At 36.8% G+C, this 24,778-nt stretch overlaps 1 protein-coding gene across 1 annotated transcript in view; it reads left to right on the plus strand.

Annotated features, from left to right (window-relative positions):
* NECAB1 (N-terminal EF-hand calcium binding protein 1) overlaps window positions 1–24,778 on the plus strand; it is a 190,620-nt gene that overhangs the window by 129,194 nt on the left and 36,648 nt on the right. Inside the window, exon 6 of the mRNA XM_025871486.2 lies at window positions 15,721–15,857. Coding sequence (XP_025727271.1) covers window positions 15,721–15,857 — 137 coding nt within the window. The remainder of the gene's footprint in view (window positions 1–15,720; window positions 15,858–24,778) is intronic.

The following is a 24,778-nucleotide window of genomic DNA, read 5'->3' on the forward strand; positions in this document are numbered from 1 at the left end:
CCCATGTTGTTGAAAATGGCATGATTTCATTCTTTTTGTGGCTGAGTAATATTGTATTTTATACACACACACACACCACATCTTTATCCATTTATCTATCAATGGACACTTGGGCTGCTTCCACATTTTGGCTATTGTAAATAATGCTGCAATAAACATAAGGGTACATGCATTCTTTGAATTAGTGTTCTTATATTTTGGAGGTAAATACTCAGTAGTGGAATTACTAGATCATAGGGTAGTTCTATTTTTAACTTTTTGAAGAATCTCAATACTGGTTTTCACAGTGACTACACCAGTTTACATCCCCAGCAACAGTGCACAAAGATTCCGTTTTCTCCACATCCTTGCCAACACTTGTTATTTCTTGTGTTTTTGATGTTACCATTCTGACTGGTGTGAGGTGGTATCTCATTATAGTTTTGATTCACATCTCCCTCATGATGAGTGATGTTGAGCATCTTCTTGTGTCTGTTGGCCATCTGGATGTCTTCTTTGGAAAAATATCTGTTAATGTCTTCTGCCCATTTTTTAATTGGATTATTTGTTTTGGGGGGTGTTGAGTTGTATAAGTTCTTTATATATTTTTGATACTAACCCTTTATCTGATATGTTATATGCAAATATCTTCTCCCATTCAGTAGATTACCTTTTAGTTTTGTTGATTATTTCCTTTGCTATGCAAAAGCTTTTAATTTTGATGTAGTCCCAATAGTTTATTTTTGCTTTTGTTTCCCTTACCTCAGGAGACATGTCTAGAAAAATATTGCTGTGGCCGATGTCAGAGAAGTTACTGCCTGTGCTCTCTTCTAGGATTTTTATGGTTTCATGTCTCACATTTGGGTCCTTAATCCATTTTGAGTTTATTTTTTGTATATGGTGTAAGAAAGTGATCCAGTTTCATTCTCTTGTATGTAGCTGTCCAGTTTTCCCAACACCATTTGTTGAAGAGACTGTTTTTTTCCTATATTGCATATTAAATTGGCCATATAATTGTAGGTTTATTTCTGGGTTTTCTATTCTGTTCCACTGATCAATGTGTCTGTTTTTGTGCCAGTACCATACTGCTTTGATTACTACAGCTTTGTAATATAACTTGAAGTCTGGAACTGTGATACCTCAATTTGTTTTCCTTTTTCAGGATTGCTTTGGCAATTCAGAGGGGTTTTTTTTCCATACAAATTATAGGATTGTTTGTTCTAGGTCTGTGAAAAATGCTGTTGGTATTTTGATAGAAACAGCATTAAATCTGTAGATTGCTTTAGGTGGTATTATCATTTAAAAAAATACTTTTCCTCCCAGTCCATTAACACAGAATGTCTTTCCATTTCTTTGTGTTGTCTTCAATTTCTTCCATCAACGTTTTGTAGTTTCCAGAGTACAGGTCTTTTGCCTCTTGGGTTAAGTTTATTCTTGGGTATTTTATTATTTTTGGTGCAGTGGTAAATGGGATGGTTTTCTTTATTTCTCTTTCGGCTGCTTCATTATTGATGTGTAGAAATGCAAGGAATGCAAATTTCTATATACTGATTCCTGCAACTTTACTAAATTCATTTATCAGTTCTAGTAGTTTTTTGGTGGAGTTTTTAGGATTTTCTATATAGAATATCATGTCATCTGCAAGTAGTGAAAGTTTTATTTCTTCCTTAACAATTTGGAAGCCTTTTCTTGTCTAATTATTGTGGCTAGGACTTCCAGTACTATGTTGAATTAGGGTGGTGAGAGTGGACATCCTTGTCTTGTTCCTTATCTTAGAGGAAAAGCTGTCAGTTTTTCCCCACTGAATATGGTGTTTGCTCTGAGTTTTTCATAAATGGCCTTTATTATATTGAAGTATGTTCCCTCTAAACCTACTTTGTTGAATGTTTTTATCATGAGTGGATGTTGTCCTTTGTCAAATGCTTCTTCTGCATCTGTTGAGATGATTATATGGTTTTTGTCCATCTCATTGATGTGATCTAGCACGTTGATTGACTTGCAAATATTGAAACATCCTTGCAACCCAAGAATAAGTCCCATTTTATTGTGGTGAACGATTTTTTTTAATGTCTTGCTGGATTTGATTTATTGGTATTTGTTGAGGATTTTTGTGTCTAAATTCATCAGAGATATTGGCCTGTAATTCTCTCTCTCTCTCTCTCTCTTTTTTTTTTGTGATGTCTTTATGTGGTTTTGGTATTAGGGTAATGCTAGCCTCACAGAATGAATTTGGAAGCTTTCCTTCCTCTTCCATTTTTTTTGTAATAGTTTGAGAAGAGTAGGTATTAACTCTTCTTTAAATGTTTGGTAGAATTCACCTGTAAAGCCATCTGGTCCAGGACTTTTGTTTATTAAGAGTTTTTTGATTACTGAATCAATTTCATTGCTGGTAATCGATCTGGTCAAATTTACTATTCTTCCTGATTCAATTTTGGTAGGTTATATATTTCTAGGAATTTACCCATTTCTTCTACTTTGTCCAGGTTGTTGGCTTATGAGTTTTCATAATATTCTCAGAATTGTTTGTATTTCTGTAGTGTTGGTTGTTATTTCTTCTCTTTTATTAGTGATTTTGTTCAAGTTCTGTCTGTTTTTTTATGATTCTGGCTAACAATTTTGTTGATCTTCTTAAAGAACCAGCTCCTGGTTGTATTGATCTTTTCCATTATTTTTCTAGTTCTTATGTCATTTATTTCTGCTCTATTCTTTATTATTTCCTTCCTTCTGCTTGTTTTGGGTTTTCTTTGTCATTTTTCTAGCTTTAGGTATAAGGTTAGATTGTTTATTTGACATTTTTCTTATTTCTTGAAGTAGGCCTGTGTTGCTATAAACTTACCTCTTAGAACTGCTTTTGTTGCATCTCCAAGATTTTTGACCATTGTATTTTCATTTTCACTTGTTTCCATGTAATTTTTGATTTCTTGTTTGATTTCTTGGTTGACTCATTAATTGTTTAGTAGCATGTAATTAATCTCCATGTATTTGTGGTTTTTCCAGTTTTTTTCTTATGGTTGATTTCTGGTTTCATAGCATGTGGCCACAAATGATGCATGCTATGACTTTGATCTTTTTGAATTTGTTCAAACTTGTTCTGTGCCTAATATATGATCTATTCTGGAGAATTTTCCATGTGAAGTTGAAAAAATACGTGTTTTGCTATTTTAGGATAGAATGTTCTGAATGTATCTCTTAAGTCTATCTGATCCAGTGTATTATTCAGAGCCACTGTTTCCTTGCTGATTTTCTGTTAGGATGATTTGTCCATTGACATAAGAAAGGTGTTAAAGTCCTCTACTATTATTGTGTTACTATCAGTTAGTTACGTTATGTTTATTATTAACTCTTATGTATTTGGATGCTCCCATGTTGGCTGCATAAATATTTACCATTGTTATATCTTTTTGTTTGATTGTTCTGTTTATTATTATATAGTGTACTTCTTTGTCTCTTGTTACCATCCTTGTTTTAAAGTCTATTTTGTCTGATATAAATATTTCTACCCTGGCTTTCCTTTTAAATCCATTCACATAATAAATGTTTCTCCATCTCCTCACTTTCAATCTCCAGGTATCTTTCGCTCTGAAACACGTCCCTTATAGGCAGCATATGGCCTTTTTTTTTATCCACTTTGCCACCCCATGTCTTTTGATTGGAACCTTTAATTCATTTACATTCAAGGTAATTTTTAGGAAGAGAGAGAGTGTGAGAAGGGGGAGGGGCAGAGGGAGAAGGAGAAAGAGAACCTGAAGCAGGCTCCATGCTCAGTGCAGAGCCCCATTGGGGCTCAATCCCAAGATCATGACCTGAGCCAAAAATCAAGAGTTGGATGTTTAACTGAGCCAATCAGGCACCCCCAAAGTAATTATTGATAGATATATATTTGTTGCCATTTTATTACTTGTTCTGTGGTTGTTTTTTTAGTTTTTCTCTGTTCCTTCTCTTGCTTTCTTTCATGGTTTGCTGGCTTTCTTTAATGATACTTGGATTCCTTTCTTTTTATTCTTTGCATATCTACTACTGGTTTTTTATTTGTGGTTACCATTAGGTTTGTATATAACATCTTTGTGTTATAGCAGTCTATATGAAGTTGATGGTCACTTAAGTTTGAACCCATTCTTTACTCCTCTCCCTTCTTGGAGAGCCTCCTTGGGAGCATGGCTAGGCCTTCTCCCTTTCCCATGGCATTCAGAAAGTCTTAAAAACTAAAATTTAAGGTCACTGGATTAAAGCCAGCTTCCCTGCACTGATTATTTCTTTGAGGTCCCTCTTTCACTTAGATTTTGGCCTATGAGAAGTCTTTATTTTATTTTCAGATAATTGATACATTTAGGAATTTAAAAAATATATACTGTGTCCAACATTTTTATTTTGTTTAAACAGGAGTATTATTCAAGGAATCTTATTACCCCAACACTACCAAAACAGATATTGCTTATTATTTTCTATGAATTACTTTATTTAAGCCTCACAAACTTGTCAAAAGAGATTAAGTCTTAAAGTTACATAGCCTAGTAGGTAAGTTTTGACTTTTTTGTTCATGAATGAGTAATAATTGGTCCATGGGAAAAAAAATTATTGAAACCAACTCTACTTTTTTTTTAAGATTTAATTATTTATTTATTTGACAGAGAGATAGAGCACAAGTAGGCAGAGTGGCAGGCAGAGGGAGAGGGAGAAGCAGGCTCTCCGCTGAGCAGGGAGCCCGACATGGGGCTCAATCCCTGGATGCTGGGATCATGATCTGAGCCGAAGGCAGACGCTTAACTGACTGAGTCACCCAGGCAATGTCATGTTTTACATTCCAAGAAGAGCTTTATCTCCATGGTAAGGATTCCAATAAGAGAACAACTGCATAAACTTGAAACCCAAAGGGTTTCACTCTTCACAACAAGGAAAATTACCCCTAATGATCCTGACCACCAAATTAACAAAGGGTAACTGAGAATTATAAGTCAGCCCTTCTTTATGAATTTTCAAGCCAAATTTAAACTTCCTGTTTAGTGAAAATAGCCTCAAGCCAAGAATTTAATTTAAAATTATTCTAAGATAAGTTGCCCCCAAGAACTAGACCAAAGTAAAATCAAATCCCCTTTGAATCCTCTTAATCTTTTTTTTTTAAGATTTCATTTATTTTTGCGAAAGAGAGAGCAGGAGCTGAGGGGGAGGGGCAGAGTCCCTATGTGGGACTCAATCCCAGGACCCTGGGATCACGACCTGAGCTGAAGGTAGCTGCCTGAGCCACCCAGGCACCCCTGAACCCTCCTAATCTTGTCCAATAGGTTTCAAAGATTAATCTTGCAAATAATTTGTGCTGATATTATTTCAGAATCTCAACACACAGTCCAAAACTTTATACACTGAAAATATCAGGTAGGGGATGTATGTATCATATAATGTATGTATGTATCATATAAATGTATCATATAAATGTATGTATCATATAAATACATGGTGGGGTTAAAAATGTGAGAAACTGAGCAGGAGTATGCAAAAAACCAAGAAAATTTTAGAAAGAACAAAAAATAAGTATGGGTCAAAAATACATAATAACTGAAATTAATGCATCAGAATACTGTTTTAAGAGCCGATTAGATACAGCAGGAAAGAGAATAAGGGAACTTGAAGACAGAACTGAAGATCTCACACAGAATGTGGCTCAAAAAGACAAAGATCTAGAAAATATAAAAGATTAAGAGACAGCTGAGTGAGAAGCTGCAACATAGAATCAGTGTTCTAGGAAGATGAGTAAGAGAGTTTAGCAGGGAAAACAATACAAAAAAATCATAGATCTACAAACCAATAGGAGATCTATAGAAACCTAACTTGTGATAGATCTGGCAAAAATGTATGGAAGAAGAGTAAAGATTTAAGGGTTGTTTTTTTAATATTAGAAAATTTAACTTTGGCCTCGAGAAGGATTTCATAAACAAGATACAGAACACAATAATGTATCTATGATATGGTATAACTGATCATTTTCACTTTATTATATTCAGGAGAATCTGTACTTCAAAGATAGCACTTAGAATTTGAAAGAAAATGAAAAACAGGCAGATGTATTTGTAAAACTCAGCTATCAAAGACTGGTATTAAGAACATTTCAAGAAGTTCTATAAATCAATAAGGAAAAATCAGAACACATAATAGAAAAAAAAGGGCAAAAATACAGCACCAGTAACTTCAAAAGGGAGCAGGGGAAAGTCCAATATAGCCTGTGAAAAATTACCGAGACATCTTTATTTGCTGAAAGTTCTAAAGTGCAATGTCAGATGATTTGTCCCAAGCTAGTGGAGACTTCAAGGGACCCATGCAGAATATTGATCACTTGCACTCTGGCATTTAAGGGACTTTGAGAAAGATTCACCACTTATTTGTGGTGAACGCGAAAGGTGAGAGCCTATGTTTGCCACTTCCTCTGCCTGAAGAGCCCATCTGCCAGGGGCTAACACCCACATGTCCAGAGGGAGCTGGAACAAGGTTCATTCATGTTGTTTCAGCTGCAGGTTCCTCAAGAGGGAAGAGAAAATAAAATATTAGTACTTCTATTATTTAAGATGTTTTATTATATTGCATCTAAGTGCTGATTTCTTTTTTATTTATGCTGCTTGGCATCTGCTGTGATTCCTGAATCTGAGATGCCATAGCTTTGTTCAATGCTGCAAAATTGTCAGCTGTTGCCTCTTTCTTCGCTTCTCAGAACTCTCTAGAAGATTAGACCTTCTCATTTTCTCTATCCCTTCTATCACATATTGTCCATCTTTGTGCTTCTATTTGGATAATTACTTCAGATTAATATTCTAGTTCCCTAATTCTCTCCTTATCTGTATCTAATCTGATATTTAATCTGTCCATTGAGTGTTTCATTCTTTTTTTTTTTTTCAAGTTCATATCGCTTCTTTTGAAATCTGCCTGGCCTTATATTGTAGTCTCTCTTTCCTTATGTTTTCAGTTACTTTTTTTTATTTCTTTGAGCATTGAAGCATGTTTCTGCGAACTTTTTTGTAATTATTTTATTCTTTGTGCAATATGGATACATGTTAGATGGAATTTTTTTAGCTGTGAATTCATACTTGGTTAAATCACTGGGTATTCTGAGAAATGTGATTTGATGATGTACTTCCTAAAGAATATATATTTTGGTTTATGACAGGTACCCCAGGATATTACTAATACAGAACTACTTTAAGTTAATCTCTCAGTTTAGGGATCCCCTGCATCATGCAGTTAAAGGAATTGAACTTCCAACTCTAATGTGGACTAAGCTTTAGTTATAAGTTTTGAAGAATTTTTTGTACCTATAGCTAAGCCTGAGACAATTTGTCATCTTTCTTTGTTTATGGATAATATACCTTTGTGTGTTCCAATTCCACCTCTCCACCTTGGCTCATCTTATCTCCCCCCAAAATTATGATCTGAAACTTAAAGCTTCTGGCTCAAGAAAATGCCTACAGGACAGCAAGGATTTCAGTGCTAGGTGATAGCACTATAGTCTGTATGTCTGTTTCCTGTTCACCTTGGGCATTGCTGGGTTTTTTATTTTCTTAGAAGTTCTGCTATGTATTTAAAATATCCATCATACTTTAATATTTTTGTAAAAGAAGTATTTTTAGGTAATTTAATAAATTCTGTTGCCAAAAGTGGAGCTTCCAGGAAATTTTTTAATGTAAATATTACCTTCCAATTTACCAGTTTGAAAATAAGCTATTCAGAACTGATTGCAAGTAATCTGTATAATCATCTAGAAGACCTTTTTAGAAAGGAGAATATAGGTAGATCTTTATAATCCACTCTTCTCTTATGTGTGTTCCCTGTATAGTTGCCTGTGTGTTTTTAATCACCTAGGAATTAAGGGGTCTTTACTATTTGTAATCTACCCAGGATGTGTGTGTCAGCAGGCTGCGTTATTTTAATTACCTTGTACCATAGAAACACTTCCACCATGAATGCTTAACTTATTTTTCAGGATGCATATGAAAATATTGAGTAAGCCTATCTAGATATTTCTAAAGCAAACCAGAAGACCTTGGCACAAACCTGATTTTAAGAAAGGAAAGCCGTGACTATGATTTCAGTCCATAGCCAGTTTCTTCTTACATTGACCATTTTCTTGAATACATAGGAGAAATGTTCAGTATTGTCTCTCAGTATAACATTCAGACCTTAAAATGTGAAAGACATAGGGGTGCTTGGGTATCTCAGTCGGTTAAGCATCTACCTTCAACCCAGGTCCTGATCTCAGGGTCCTGGGATCCAGCCCCATGTTGGGCTCCCTGCTCAGCAGGGGAGTCTGCTGCTGCCTCTGCCCTCTGCTCCCCACCCCCAGCGTGTGTGCTCTGTCTCTCTCTCTCTCTTTTAAATAAGTAAATCTTTAAAAAAAATTTTTTTTAAATGTGAAAGACGTACAAGTATGAATTACAGGTAAAAAGAGACTATTTCTTGTTGTTAGTCATTGCCATATTGAAATGTAGCAAAACCCCATATTTCATCAGTTTCTAAGATGCATACATTTTTACATTTTAATGTCTGAAATTGGGATGCATCTTGCACTTGATGGTGTATAAAATTGAATTGCAAATATTTTTATTTCCTAGTGGTGTATAAAATACAAAAAAGATGCATCTCATAATTGCACTTCGTATTTGATGAAATATAGTATTTTTATTTTTTTAAGTCTGACTGGCAAAAATCCTTGCCTATTTATTATTCTGAAGAAGTTACTATTCCCAGAGATATTTTTTTCCTGAACAAAAAGTTACTGGAATGATTTGGTATTTTATTTGTAAGTGAGCCATAAAGGCAAATTAAATCCAAAAGTGTGTCCGTGCTCAGATATATTAAGTATCTAATATTTCCCATACATTATGCTGTCATAGGGTTTGTTTAAATCAAAGACAAAGATAATATATCTCTGAAAGTTGAAAGATCATAAATGATGTTTTGAAGATGTATTTTCTCTGACAAATTCAGTAACTTAGACATACTAACTCAACATATTTTAAGATTGTGGTTAAAATAGAACTATCCATCTGACACATACACTGTTTAGGAGGAGTCAAATTACAAGTCTGTGTTAACCTTGAGGTAGTACATGCTTAAAAATGATATTCAAGGAAAAGTGTGTGAGCAATAAGGTAGAAAGCAGCATATTTATGGGGAAGAAATTTTGATGATCTTTTATTATCGACATCAACAAACATAAATTTAGCCCAAATTATGTGTAAATATAGCTCTCTGCTCTTCATGCTGAAAAAAAAATTTAACATTTGGTTCTATGTTACATTCCAGAAAAATACAGGCTAGCAGTTGAGAAGATAGTATATGAGAGGTGATAAAAATTACTAATTTGGAAGTGTTTACAGATTTTCTTGTCCTACTGCCTGCCAAAGACCTCCTGTATTTTACAGCCCTTATCTGTCTACTCCCACAATGTCTCAAAAATATGAGGATAGTGTATCTCTACCAGGCTGGCTCCTGCACATATCTTAACTTTTGTAAAAATAAAACGAAAAGGAGGAAAGTCACTCAAATCACATGTAGAACCTAATGATTATAAGCAAAACGCTCTTTAAACCACCACCCAGATCGAGAAACCAAACAAACCTACCAGCCTTCCCAACCCTTCCATGTGCCTTGTTCCAATTATCTTCTCTCCCCCTGGATTTAAGGACCAAACAGATTCCTGTAGTAATCATTTCCTTGCATTTTATTCTGGTTTCATCACATGAATGTTCATAAAACTTGTGCCCATTTTTATGTGTGTTAACATGTCTTTTAATTTACAGGTTACCTGGCAGTTCTTTAGAGAGATGCTCATGGTCTAGATTTTGCTGATTGCTTTCTCATGATTCAATTCACGTTCTTCTGACAGAAAAAGTTTTCTTTTGGAAATTCTCATGATAATCCAGTTTTTAGGTTTTTGGGGTTTTTTTTTACCCCATAAGTCATTTGCTCTTTATGTCTAAGTGCACAAGGAATTTTTGCTTTGTCTTTTAAAGCCCAATAATTTTACGGAAATATGTCTTGATGTTTGTTCTGAGTTGTTATTCTTAGGTATGTGGTGTGCTTTTGTCAATCTAAAATTGTCAAGAGGCAGGAATTAAGCAAAAGCATTTATTTGGGAACAAAGAATTGCCTTTTGAGGTACACAGATTTGGGCAGCAATCCAAATAGTGTCTCACTAGGGAGCAAAAGTCAGGGATTTTTAAAGACAAAAAGAGAATGCCTATATAAGTTGTTTATAAAGAATTTTGGTTGATGATGGGGACAGAACACTAATCTTGCCTAAACATAATTAGTTGCTAAGGCTATCACTAAGCAAAAGTCTCTTCCTGTAACAAGTTACAGGTGTTCTTGCAGAGTCCTTGATCTGTGGTTTGGCCCAATTTAAAAGTTCATGGTTCTATATGTGAGGTCATGTGTGAGGCTTACTTCCTTAAAGACCTCCCGGCTCCATTTTAAAACATCTTGATACATGTGACTTCATTTTATTTCATGTTTCACACTCTCCCTCAAATAAATAAATCTTTAAAAAAAAACAAATATATGTAGAGGGAACTCCAAAATTTAATATTTGTGAAGAGCCTGCTACATACTGAACACCAACATATATTTATACTAGCAAAATTCTGAAGTGAACTGTTACCACAACATTCAAGCTCAAGCCTTGTGAATTTTGAGCCAATTATCTGTTCATTACACTTTGTTGTATCCTTCCTCCAATGGGTTGAGAGCAATGATGAACATATATCAGAAACTATAAGCTAGGCACCATACCCTGTGCTTTACAAGCTATATTACATTCAATCCTCACAAGTTTATGAGATTGCCACTATTCTTATCTATAGTTAGGGAAACAAAGACTTAGGTTGAATACTTTCCCAAGCTCACATTGCTGTTAAGTGACATAAACACTGATTAGAACTTATGTGTAACTTGTGTAACTGTCTTCAAACCCAGATTCTTAATCACCACACTGTGTTATTAAATGTGATAAATGGGATCCAAATCATCATCTGTTAGCTATTAACCCTCAAATTTGGGTTGACTCTGTTTATGTTTCCACATTCAAAACCAGGGTTTTTTTGTTTTTGTTTTTTAGGGTTTTTTTTTTTTTTTGCCAAAATTCCACTTGTTTGAAGATTACTTCTGAACAGAATGGGATTATTTTATTCTTTCGGCAAAGACATCCAAGGGGCCATATGTTCTTGTTAGAGTCTCCTGCTATGAAACAGAGCAATAGGAAGAACCAGGGGACAGAAACCTACATGAAATCAATCTTTGATAACTTTAGGATGAACCCTCTACAGTGGAGTTTGTCAATGTAAAGGTCTTAAATAATAGAACTCAGGTTCTGATTTCGAACTATAGAATATCTCAACGTAGGGCCTAGAAGTTATTTGAATTTAGTGATAGTTTAATAACATTTTATTCCAGAATTAGAGCCTTGTTTCCTCTTTCACTAACCTGAAAATCTATAATTCCTGTAATCCTGAAAATATTTTAATCTCTTGTACCGCTATCCCAAATTTCTAACTACCTATCTGTATTTAACCTCAGTCCATTTTTAAGACTGAAGTGAGGAACAGTTCTTTTTTTTTCTTTTTTTTTAAAGCCTTAAATTCGATACAGTGTTCTCCCAGCTTAAAAGTCATTTAAAATGAAAGTCTAAGGATGTTTACAAAAATAGGACATAGATAAAGCAGTATAAGCCAGTTATTATTTTTTAAAAGGTAACAGTTTGGGGAAGAGTAGGGAAAAAAAGACAACCCTATCTTTGTAAAAGTGAATTTTTTCTTGTTCTAGAAGCCAGCACAGCTGTCTCACATAGGAACAGGGAAAGCTGCAGGGGCTTAGATCAAACGGCGGTCAGAAGCAGTACCCCCTGCTAAATGTGATTGCATCTGAGCTCATAAACAAGAAGACGCTGAACCTGGATGTCACAGACTTGATTAATTTTCAAGTAGGGCAGATACAAACAGGGAAGACTGATGCTCTGATTTTCCTAATTAACTCAGATGATTCATAGTGGTTTAATAGCCGGGATCTCTACTCTTCCATTACGCAGATGGGCAGGAGCTTGGTTTTTGAGAAATGATCTGACAATTAAAGATGCACAGGCAGGGCCCTAAGAAACCTGATTTTCAAAGGGCTCTGCTTCTAATGCTGGGGTTTTTACTTAAATGAATCCTCACCCTGTTCCAGCTCCATACAAAAGAAATAGGTAGATCGAAAAGTTCACACTCTAGCTTGGCAAAGGCACAAACGGAAATAATGCTAGTTAACAATTTCCACGTAAAGATTAATTTAACTGACAATTATCAGTGACGTGACCGAACATTATTGGAATCTGGGGAACATATTATTAGCCTTCATTTACCCATACCTTTTCTAATAGACATAAAGGATTAAACTGTTTCTGAAAAAAAGTGGCAGAATCTGGATATCAGGTACTATGTTTTTTTACTGCTTTAGTAGACCAGTGTATGTTCTTTCTGCCGGTCTCTCAAATTCTAGCTTTTGCTTACAGGAACATGTTTTAAGCCAACATATCAGTCTTTGGGGAGTTCAGCATGCAAAGATCCCTTTTTGTACCTGCAGAACCAACACATTTGTTGAGAATAGAAAGGGCCAGGCTTTGACATTTTCCAGCTTGTTATCTATTTAATTTTCCATCTGCTGCTTTTGCCACTGCCTTCCAAAGGAACATCTGCTGCACATCTGAGAGAAGGAAGGGAAGATTGGATCCCTGCCACCTGGGTCTGCAGTCCTAAACCTGGGGATTCAGATTAAGGGAAGGGAAGAAGACTGACACATGGTCCAGAAAATGAAATGAGGACAAACAGTCTGTTAAGAACAAACCTTTATTTCCATTTATCGCAGAGCCCACACTACCAGGCAAGCTGGACAACAGTGTCTGCCATCAACTAGAGCTAAGGCAGGGGAGGGAGCTGGTGCCTGAGAGGGGAGGGGGGAGGGAAGAGCAGTTTCCAGCGCTCAGACGCGCCCTCTGGTGCCTGAATTTGCACTCACCACACCTGCTGCTCACATACCCGTTAAGCATTTATGGGGCAGCTGGACTTTGTTCTGGGCATTCTGGAGGCAGAGATGATTGTAAGATGTATTTCCTACTTGGAAAGAGCTGGCCTAGGATGAGGGAGATGGGCAAGTCGACAGCAGATTACAATATACAATCATAAATTCTGCACACTGGGAGCACAGAGAAGGGAAAGGAAAAGGGTGTGCCTAATCCCATGAAGCAAAATGGTGGCTCAAGGAAAGGAGAGGCTCTACAGAGATGGTGCCATGAGCGGAGTCTGGAAGGATAAACAGGAACATTAGAAAACAAGCTTTTTTTCTCTTTATGATCAAGAGTTAGCACATAACAGCCAATCTTCGTATTGACTCAAAAAACTGAATATCCCCAAACCTTAAACCCACACACCACCCCTCTCAGTGTCCAGGCATCAGCAGTTCTGTCCAATGTACTAGCTGGTTGTGCCATCTCTTAGTATTATCTGAAGAATCACTGGTAAGGATAGCAAAGTCTTATCAGACTGGGAGGGAAATCTCAGTTTAAGAACCACTTTTTAATTTGCTGCCATGGAGTGGCCAATTGTCGGGTTTTAACTGTCCTTAAATATTGAACTTTGGCATCACCCAAATCTTGATATGTAAGACCAGAGTAGCCACCCAATTACATTTTTAGACTTAGGAGTTTCTCTGCAATCAAGTATTGAGTGAGTATCTGGTGTGGGCACCATGAGGCACACAGAAGTATAAGGCATGACCTTTGAGTCTAGAAAACTAAAATCTAATTGCGATGATAAGCAATTAGTTCTATAGTTCTGACATGACAAATACTTAACATTTAACTGAGAAAAGAGTGAGGCTAACGTGATAATGCATTGCTCGGTGAATGTATGCTTTCTTCCCTTTCCAGGCCCTCTACAAATGGGTATAAAACTTTATCATTTGCTTTAGTCACAGTGTATACTGAGATGCAAATGTAATTGGCATAATCTCTGACTACACCAATATGTTGTCTGGCATTTTAATAAATTTTGTTTTATTTTTAAATTTTTTTAAATAAATTGTTTTTAAAAAAAATATGCTTTCACAAAATGCAAGTGACTGGGGAAAAAATCAAGTACACCTTTTTTTCTGTCATACATTTTCTTTTCAAAAGAAAGATTTCCTCAACTTAAAAACACATTGAGGAATAATTTTTTGAAGTTTTTATTGCTATTCACTAGCAAGCTATTTGATAAAATTAAATATTTGGTGTATTTTTACCTTGAATTAACTCACAGAAATCCTTAGGTTATTATAAGCATGTAATGTTTCAGTTTATGGTTAGTTTCTTAGGTGGAGCTTAAAGGCATTAAAATTTTTAAGTTTTAAATCACATCATTAGGTATGGTGGATAAGAGAATTCCCTGTGTTCACCTCCAAGAATTGACTTAAAGAGAAACTGATGATTGAAACATTTCATGATTTCAAAATAAGAACAAAAGGAGGGTTTCTATGGCATTAGGTGACTGGGCCGCCAGAAGAAAAATTCCAAAGTAATTTCTGTCAGGAGGCCACAATCCATTATGTCCTAATTTAGAGCTGATAGAAGCACAGAATATTTTGGAGTTGGAATGTATGCCTGGGTTATCGTCTGATTTGTGAATGAGAAAACTGAGACCCAGAAAGATTAAATAATTACGTCTTGGTTTTCTGGGTTTACAACTGTGACCTGAAACTCCCCAGCACGTCATAACTTCAGGCATTATCTTGTCACTGTTATTCCTTTTGGTTTTATATTTTTACCCATGAAAAAAATCACGTAGGGACAGAGCTAGATCAGTCTTTCTTAATGGAACTTGTATTTGTCATTCCCACTCAATACTCTAGAAAATCGGGTTTAGCTCGCTAGTCTCAGGACCTGAATGAGTGGTCTGGCACCTATTCCGTGCCAACCTGGTTTTTTTTCTGTCTTGGTCCTCCCTGAGACCGTAGAAGACAAGAAGAGCAGGTAGCACCGTGCACAGCCCCCTGTCTCCTGAGACTAGACTCGGGGAGTATAGCTACTGTATGGGTCGTGATCTCCGGGGAGACTCGGGGCTCTCTGAAGGCTTGGTGCTTTTGTGGCTGGGTTAGGTGCAGACGAGCCTCAGGTAAGTTCCTGAGGGATGGACATAAGCAGATTTAGTAAACTGTTTAAATATTCCATGCCTAACATTTTCTGAATTGGGGGATAGCTACACATAATTTCCTTTGGCTTCAGTATAATACAGATCAGGCTTAATAAATACACCAAGAAGGAACTAAGCCAATTGCTGGAACGTGACTGCATTTAGTTGATAATAGAAAAAATAAACAATGGCATGTCATTACTTAAATGAAGCACAGAACAAACTCTGAGTTAATCACCTTCCAAGCTTTTTCTTCAGATAATGTTCTTTTCCTTTTCTACAGATGTCTATTCTCTAGTTCTAGTGGGTTTTGTCCTTTTTCCTCATGTTGCGGCAGATGCAATGGGAGATCAGCTAGATACTCCCGTTATTTCTGCAGCTCTTATATTCAACTTCTGGTGGGCGGGGAGAGCACTGCCCCAGCCTCCAGGGGCAACATGTCTTCTCTCTTCCTGGTTTCTCCTTGAAAATTAATCTGAGATTGATGGGTACGTGGGGGAAATCCATTCCTGGATATTTTTCCTTACCATACTTCTAATTGCCTTTGCTCTATCATCCTTAGGACTACCAGGAGGCTTCCAATTTGGAACAATTTGTAACTCGATTTTTATTGAAGGAGACCTTGAATCAGTTGCAGTCTCTCCAGAATTCTCTGGAATGTGCCATGGAAACTACTGAGGAGCAAACCCGTCAAGAAAGGCAAGTTAAATATGTTCACGTGATATCTCTTTAGTGACTAGGAAAGACCAGTGGAGGGGCATCATGCTTAAGCTAGTGAAAACTAAAAATGAGAATTAATAAAATTAAAGAATTACAGGAACCTCCTTTGGGTGCTCGCCTTACATTTGCCACTAAAAGAAGCCATTCTACTTTTACTGTCCATTTATTCAAATATAAGTTGCAAATTTAGTGGACACTGTGATACTGTAGAGTTACATTTTACATAGTCCTGACTCTTCAGGAGGCTACAGTCTATTATGTAAATAAGACATGAAGACTAAAACCATAGTGTAAGGTGCAAAGTGATATATATCATACAGAAGGGTAAATAAGGTGCCAAGGATTTAGGAAGAGTAAAAGATTTCATGGAATTTCCTGATGATATTTGGGCTCATCTTGCAAATGAGTATTATGTGAAAATGTGGAACTGATAGAAACTTAGAGGCTAAGTGGACCTGGATGTACCTGAGGACTTGGGAATCGAATCAGCCTATTTATTTAAGGGAATAAAGAAAAGTGAATGGTAGGAAAAGATTTCCAAATTCAAGACCACCAGTTAATATCACTGAGAAGATAAGTAATGCTACTATAATAGTTACGTAAATAAAGATGCTGACTGAAGAGGAACCTGAATTAGAACCGTGTAAAGCAGACATCGAAATTATTCCACCCAACGGTTGGTCCTTTCTGGAGTTGCCATTGTTTATACTGTGCAAGCTAGAGAAGGGCTCGGGGACACGCTGGCTTGTGCAACATATTTTGCATGTGTTACTTCAAACCTATACATTTGACCATCTAACTTTTGCATTTTAAATTAGGGAGAACCACACAGTAACTTTTTGGAACAGGCTGATAACAGACTGCTCAGTAGGACCAATTTCTCTAAACAAACTAATAGATACGTAGTTATTAGGACATCTCAGAGAAACAGTAGAATTTTCAGCCATGTGTTTACGGTGTCAAAATGAGTGAGCACCACCAAATTCTAACAAAAAGCCTCTAATCTCAAATCTAATGAGCTCATGCAGCTGATGAACATGTGTCTGCACTGGGCCATGGATCTTGCAGCATTTTCACATTATAAACTTCTTATTTTCACTGCCTTGAATGATTCTGTATCAAATGGCAGGCGTAACAAATAGCTTTAGAAAAGCAAAAGCCCCGTTCTTCAAGTTTGAGCAGAGGATAACGAAATATCTTGAAATACAGTGAAACTGATTTTATGTTCCAAATGGGAAAATGAGGTTGATTTCTCTGTTTTGTTTAGGATTTTCTTGATGTGAAGTGGATTCTCGCTTTTTAGAATCAATTATTTGTCACCTGAGAGGAAGCCTGCAAAAGCGCTGTGCTTCCCTTCTTCACCTGCACTTTGGGTTTTTTCTGTAGTCATCTCCTGCAAACTTGAGTTCTGCACTCACCACCATACAGTGGATAGTGAATATATGATGAATAGCTATTCTTTGTGTCAGGCCACAGGCTAGCCTTGGCTTCCCGTGAAAGCTACCAACACCTGCACAGCAGCTGTGTTTAATGAGAAGGAGTGTGATAATGCAGAACTTAAGGACAGTAGAAGACACTAAAGGACTAATTAATATTTTATTTATAGACTTCTAGCTCAGAGCTTGGAAGAATGAGAACTATTCTTCTGATAGTTGTCTGATGTAAATTTGGGTGGTGCTATTGTATGGTATTTGACTAAGGTACCCAGGGATGCCCAGATCCCACCCCAAATCCATGATACTCCTCTGGGGAGGTTTTCATTAAAAAATGAATAAATTAAAAAAAAGCAAATAAAAAAACTAGTTTCCACTATGGGTTTGTGCCCATAATCCAACTTGAAGTGTCTGGTGACCCTGACTGAAGAGTGGGAATTAGGCTCATGCTTAAAAGTATCGTGTCTCCTCTCCCTAGCTCCGTCTGGCAATCAGCTGGTCACCAGAAACCAAAGTAAGGAGAGCCCCAGGGGCCCTCACCAGTGGAGAAAAAAAAAACAGGACAGGAAAGATGGCTGTCCTTTTTCCATGATATTAGACAAGAGACCAGTAAATAATCCTCGTAGTAGATAAGACTTGAACGGGATCTTTAGGGTAGATTTAATGGCAGAGGATATTCTCCCTGAAGGGACGGGTCTCCTCAGCCACCCCATAGGACCCATCTTCTTCCTTCTGGCTGGCTCTTCCTCGTCTGTTTGGCCACTGCTTGGACAGCACTTGCTCTGGAAAACCTTCACCTATGACTCCACCACTGTTTACTTCCTCAGTGCCCTCTACTTAGACTTAACCTACAAACTCAATCCTTTACTTATCTCTACCATTAGACTTTGAGTTTCTAAATGGAAGGGGCTTTGCCTTGTTTCCCTGTACCTGGCACAACTACATGTTAAATATACGAAACTGAATGAATGAAAGGGAATCCCAGGTAAAAGGAACTACATAGAACAGCAGTGGGTGAGGACCTGGGACAGTGAGAACAACCCGTCTGGCATCTAAGGTTAAGAAAGGTCTTAAAAGCTAGACAAATGCATTTAGATTTCATATGATCAGAGATTGTCTCGGTGGTTGTAAATAAAAGAGAAATATAATGAAAATAAATTTTAAGGGAAATTAGTCTCATAACAGTATATAGCAAAGATTTGGGAAGAGTTAGAACAAGGTCAGAGAGGAGAGGTCAAATCAATGTACCGCAGAACTCATCCGTTTTTTAATAACACAAAGGAAGATTCCACGATGCCCTGCATAGTCAACAGTTGCAACCTGCAGATAGCATTAAAAATCCCAGGGTTATAATAATTTGCTTCCCCTTAAGCATCAGTGTTACTTTGGGGCTTAATATTTGTGAAACCTAGGGATACAAAACTTCATTGGAATATAGGAAATTTTGAGAAGTCATCTGTTCTAGCTATCAACCCCAGGGAGGAATCACATAGTATCACTCATCCTGCAGTAACGAGTTAGACATGCAGTGTTGGGCAGAATGTCTGTGTCTATTCATGTGAAAATGGCAATTTCAGAGAGAAGGGGTGCATACAGCTGGAATGCCACAGAGGTGAGATTTTCAGATGGTGTTCTACAGCATTCTTTGTATCTGTCCTGGCATACTAGCTAAATTAATTCCATGTCTCCTGAAAGTACCTAACAGCCAATGACAAGAATAATCATCACATTACCCTGAAGCTTCCCTCAAGAGGCCCCTGTCCTCTTACATAAGCCTCTCTTCTTCACAAACCAGATTTCTGGGAACACAGTTTAATTATATGTGAATTTCTTTTTATAATGGAATCTGAAAATTTACTCTATTTTCCAAAGTTGTTCTTTATCCAGACTAATTCCTTCTAGGTTTAGAAGTTATTCTTCTCCTTTTGATGGTTGTCTATTATAGAAGTAAGGGAAGGCTTTAATTTTGCTTGCAGGTGATTATAAAACTTCAGACAGTCTACCTTCCCTTAGCTTGAACATAGAGTACTGTTCTAGTCACCTATTCTTATGACCAGTAAAGCTGCGAGAAAGTTGATCTTTTTTAAATGCCAAAGGAAAATTCATAGGGTGGTCTAGTTAAAGACTGGAGAGTAAACATATGATTTCCTTTCTTTCCTACCTTCTTTCAAAGAAGGCATTAACAGAGTGTGGACAACAAGGAGTCATAAAGGTGCTGCAAAGATAAGGATAGACGAACCAAAGGGGTAGAAACTTGGAATATGGAAAGAAAATGTAGTGGTGACTAATGTTGAAGCTCTGAGAAGGACAAAACATAGGCAACGTGTGAAGCCAAGAGGCAATGTAATTTGTATCACAGAACCTCAGAGAGGTTCATGAATTGGCTTCACTGTGTGCAGTGGGGGTGACGTTGGGGCTAACATCTTGCTGAAAGCTCCATCTAATACTGTGTAAGTGCCCCTCCCCAGTCCTTGAGGAGCCTAGAGATGTGCTTTCTGGAGAAGGTGAACAGATATATAGCTAGCACAGCAGGGGTCAGGACATGATCCTAAAACACAGGCATTGAGTGAAAGTCTCCATACTGAACAATGAGATTTGAAAGCCACTCAGCATACTGTACTCCCAAAGCACTGACAGCTGGGCTTATACACTCTGGTTGGGAGATGCTTCTCTCACTTTTCTGTGGGATCCCGTCAGTCCAAGAGAAAGACTTAAAAGTACCAAGAGATGGTGTCTCTTAATGAATAGGCCTAGCCAGGCCACCCTACAGTGGGGGCTGCACGTTGGCAATCCTCACCTCCCCACCACCCTAAAGACACACTCTCATCATCCATGTTTCCTTCCTCCGAAATAGACAGGGACAACCAAGAGAACAAAGCAAACACAAGAAAAGAAACTTAGAAGAAACAGATATAATCCAGAGAGCAGAAGAAAACTTCCAAAAAAAAAAAAAAAAAAAGAAAGGAAGAAAAGAAATCAATACCCTCGGAAAGCAAAGAAAATATTGCATTTATGAATTAAGGGCAGGATGCTATTTTAAAAAATAATATTCATGGGGTGCCTGGGTGGCTCAGTCATTAAGCGTCTGCCTTCAGCTTGGGTCATGATCCCAGGGTCCTGGGATCGAGCCCCGCATCGGGTTCCCTGCTTGTCGGGGAGCCTGCTTCTCCCTCTCCCACTCCCCCTGATTGTGTTCCCTCTCTCGCTGTGTGTCTCTCTCTCTGTCAAATAAGTAAATAAAATCTTTAAGAAAAACAAATGAATAAAATAAAAAATATTCAAAGCACACAGAGCTTTTTTGGAAATTATGATTGCAGAAATAAACTGTGAACAAGATTTGGAGATAAAAGTGTGATGGCATTTCCACAAAGAGGTGAAAAATAGGAAAGAAAAAAATAAATAAAACTATAGGATAGTCCAAAAGGCCCAATATTTGAAAAGTAGTAATTCCAGAAAGAGAAAAAAGGAGAGAAATTGTCTAAGAAATAATTCTCAGAACAAGGACATGAGTTTCCAGGTTGATAGAACAGACTGAGAGCCCATTACAATGAATCCTAAAATCTGACACCAAGGCATGCCATTATAAGATTTCAGAATACCAAAGACAGAGAAGTGTCTAAAATCTTCCAGACAGAAAAACCAGGTCAAATACAAAGGATGAAGAAAACACTAGATTTTTTCAATAATGACACTGGAAGCTAGAAATGCGATCAAACAGCTTTTTCAAAATTTGAAGGGAAAATGATTTGCAACCTAAATCTTTGTACTCTGACTTCAGGGGAAGATGGCAGAGTAGGAGGATGCTAGGCTCACACTGTCCTATTGATACACCTAAATAACACCCACATCAGTGTAAATAACCCAGAAAACGACCAGAAGACTAGCAGAACAGACTCTCACAGCTAAATGTAGAGAAGAGGCCACATTGAAAATGGTAGGAAGGGTGGAGATGCAGTCAGGAGCCAAACAGACCTGCAAGACTGTCTCGGGGAGGGAGGGACGCTGCAAGCATGGAGGAGGGAAAAGAGCAGACCCCACCCCAGGCACCCCAGACACAAGGGACCCACATAGGGAAGATGAACCTCTTATAACATTTGGATTTGAAAACCAGAGGGGCTTAATTTTGTAAGTTTTTACAGTCAGTGGGGCTTAAGACCTAGAACTTTCTTTTTTTAAAAGATCTTATTTATTTGAAAGAGAGAAAGCATGAGAGAGGGTGGAGGGTCAGAAGGAGAAGACTCCCCACTGGGTCTACCTCAAGAAGCGAGAAAAATCTAAAATAAACTAACCTTACACCTAAAGGAGCTAGGAAAGGAAGAATAAATAAAACCCAAAACCAGTAGAAGGAAGGAAATAAAGATTAGAGCAGAAATAAATAAAATAGAAACTAAAAACAAAAACAAAGATCAATGAAACCGGGAGCTGGTTCTTTGAAAAGATTAACAAAAATGATAAACTTTTAGTCAGACTCATAAATAACTCAAAATCAGAAATGAAAGAGGAGAAATACGAACCAAAACCATAGAAATACAATGGATTATTAGAGCATATTATGAATAATTATATGGCAACAAATTGGACAATCTAGAAGAAATGGATAAATTCCAGAAACATATAACCTTCCAAAACTGAGTTGGAAAGAAATAGAAAATTTGATAGACCAATTACCAGCAATGAAGTTGAACAGTAATCAAAAACTCCCCACAAACAAAAGTCCAAGACCAGATGGCTTTGCAGGTAAATTTTACCAAACATTTAAAGAAGTATTAATACCTATTCTTAAATATTGCAAAAAATAGAAGAGAAAGGAAAACTTCCAAATTCATTCTGTGATGCCAGCATTACCCTGATACCAAAACCAGATAAAGACAGTACAATAAATGAGAACTACAAGCCAGTATCTCTGAAGAACATAGATGTAAAATTCCCCAACAAAATATTAATAAACTGAATCCCCCAATATATTAAAAAAATCATTCCCCACAATCAAGTGAGATTAAAACTTCTGCACAGCAAAGGGAATAATCAGCAAAACAAAAGGACAACCTACTGAATGGGAGGAGATATTTGCAAGTAATATATTCAATAAAGGGTTAATATCCAAAATGTATAAAGAATATATAAAATGTATACAACTCAACATCAAAAGAATATCCAATTATTTCATCAATTAAAAATGGGCAGAAGACAAGAACAAATATTCCTCCACAGAAGGCATATAGGTGACCAACCGACACATGAAAAGATGGTCAACTCACTAACCATCAGTGAAATGAAAATCAGAACTAGAGTGAGCTATCACCTCATTCCTGCATAATGGCTAAAATCAAAAACACAAGAAACAAGCATTGGCGAGAATGTGGAGAAAAAGGAACCCTCGTGCACTGTTGGTGGAAATGCAAACTGGTACAGTCACTGTGGAAAACGGTATGGAGGTTCCTCAAAAAATTAAAAATAGAATTACCATATGATGCAGTAATTCCACTCCTGGGTATTTACCCAAGGAATATGAAAACACTAATTTGAGAAGATATATGCACCTCTGTGATTATTGCAGCATTATTTACAATAGCCAAAATACACAAGAAACCCAAGTATCCATCAATAGATGAGCAGATAAAGAAAATGTGTGTGTACACACACACACACACACACACACACACACACACACAATCAATCAATCAATGGAATATTACTCAGCCATAAAGAAATCTTGCCATTTGCAGCAACATGGATGGATCCAGAGAGTATAATGCTAAATGAAATGTCAGTAAGAGAAAGACAAATACCATATAATTTCACTCATGTAGAATTTAAAAAATAAAACAAAAAAGCCAAGCAAATTACAGACTGTTTTTTTTAAGGTTTTATTTATTAGAGAGAGAGAGCAAGAGAGAGCACAAGCAGGGAGAAGAGGGAGAAGCAGCCTTCTTGCTCAGGAAGCTGAGACTGGGACTCGATCCCAGGACCCTGAGATCGTGACCTGAGCTGAAGGCAGTCGCTTAACCAACTGAGCCACCCAGGTGCCCCCAAATTACAGACTCTTAAGTGTAGCGAAAAAAACTGATGGTTACCAGAGGGGAAGTGAGTGGGAGAATGGGTGAAATAGGTGAAGGAGATTAAGTGTACGCTTATGATGATGAGCACTGAATACTGCATAGAATTGTTGAATCACTATATTATACACCTGAAAATAATATACCACTGTACATTAATTATATTGGAAATTTAAAAAATAAAGTTCTTTATCCCATAAAACCACCAATAAAGTAGAATAAAATAAAGGTATCTTTTTAATATGCAGTATCTCAAAAATTTGAAGACTACATCAAAAACTAATGATGTACCATATGCTGGCTAATTGAACATAATAAAAAAATAGAGAATCAGCATAAAAGAAAGAAAAAGCAATTAAGTTCATTTATTGAAAAAAAAAATTTACCTCTCATGGTGCACCATTTTCTATGAAGCAGTTGAGGTTCTTTTCCACCAAAACAAAGAGAAAATGAAATCCAATTTAAAAGGGGGGCTGGGGGGACCAGCATTAGAAAGAAGCTAAAGAAATTTTCCCTTACTGATAGTAAAGGAAGATTTTTGGTTGAGTGAATTAGTATTAGATTTGGCTGCATGTAACAGGAAAAAAAAAGTGACTTAAACACATAAGGGCTTATTATCAAGAAAGAGCTTGGTGGTGGCAGCCTAAGCAGGTATGACAGCTCTACGGATTTATCATAGACCTCCTGTTTCCTCAAGTTTGCCTCATGGTCCAGGATGGTTGCTGCAGTTCCAGCTATCACATGTGTATTCCAACCAGGAGAGAATAATAGGGAAAGACCAAAGGCTTGCTTCACAAGTTGAATCCATTCTTTCAAACAGTTTTCCTGTAAGTTCCTTATAATATTTCCTTGTATATACCATTGACCTGAACTTTTCATATTGCGAAGTTAATAGATACATTTAAAACTGAAGAATAAAGTGATAGCAATTTAAGCATATTATATACAGATATGAGGATAAATACCCAAATTAACACTTCTTGAAAGCATTCCCTCTGTGAAAGGGGAATGGGCATGATATGGAGATGGGGGAGTAGGAGCTCCTTTTTGTTAAAATAAGCTTGTCATCAAAAACTAATGATGTACTGTATGGTGACTAACATAGCTAACATAACATAATAAATTACAATTTAAATAAATAAAATAAGCTTTGTAGAATTATTTGACTTTTAAAATTGTATGGACACATAGCCTTGATTTAAAAAATTTAAAACTGAACACCATAGGTATTCTCAAACTAAATACATCAGCACACACAAAAACATTTTTCCCATTGATGGTTTGGTCAAGAAACGAAAGATGTTTTTCTTAAGTCACAAATGAAGATACAATTTTTACTCAAACTCTGAAAAAATAAAGACAGCTCACAGTTTCTCCTTTAGGTTCACATTTATAAAACCAGATCATGTGG

This window comes from Callorhinus ursinus, unplaced genomic scaffold (genome assembly GCF_003265705.2).
Source record: "Callorhinus ursinus isolate GAN/ISIS: 27379988/994484 unplaced genomic scaffold, GSC_fseal_2.0 scaffold5, whole genome shotgun sequence".
Lineage (NCBI taxonomy): Eukaryota > Metazoa > Chordata > Mammalia > Carnivora > Otariidae > Callorhinus > Callorhinus ursinus.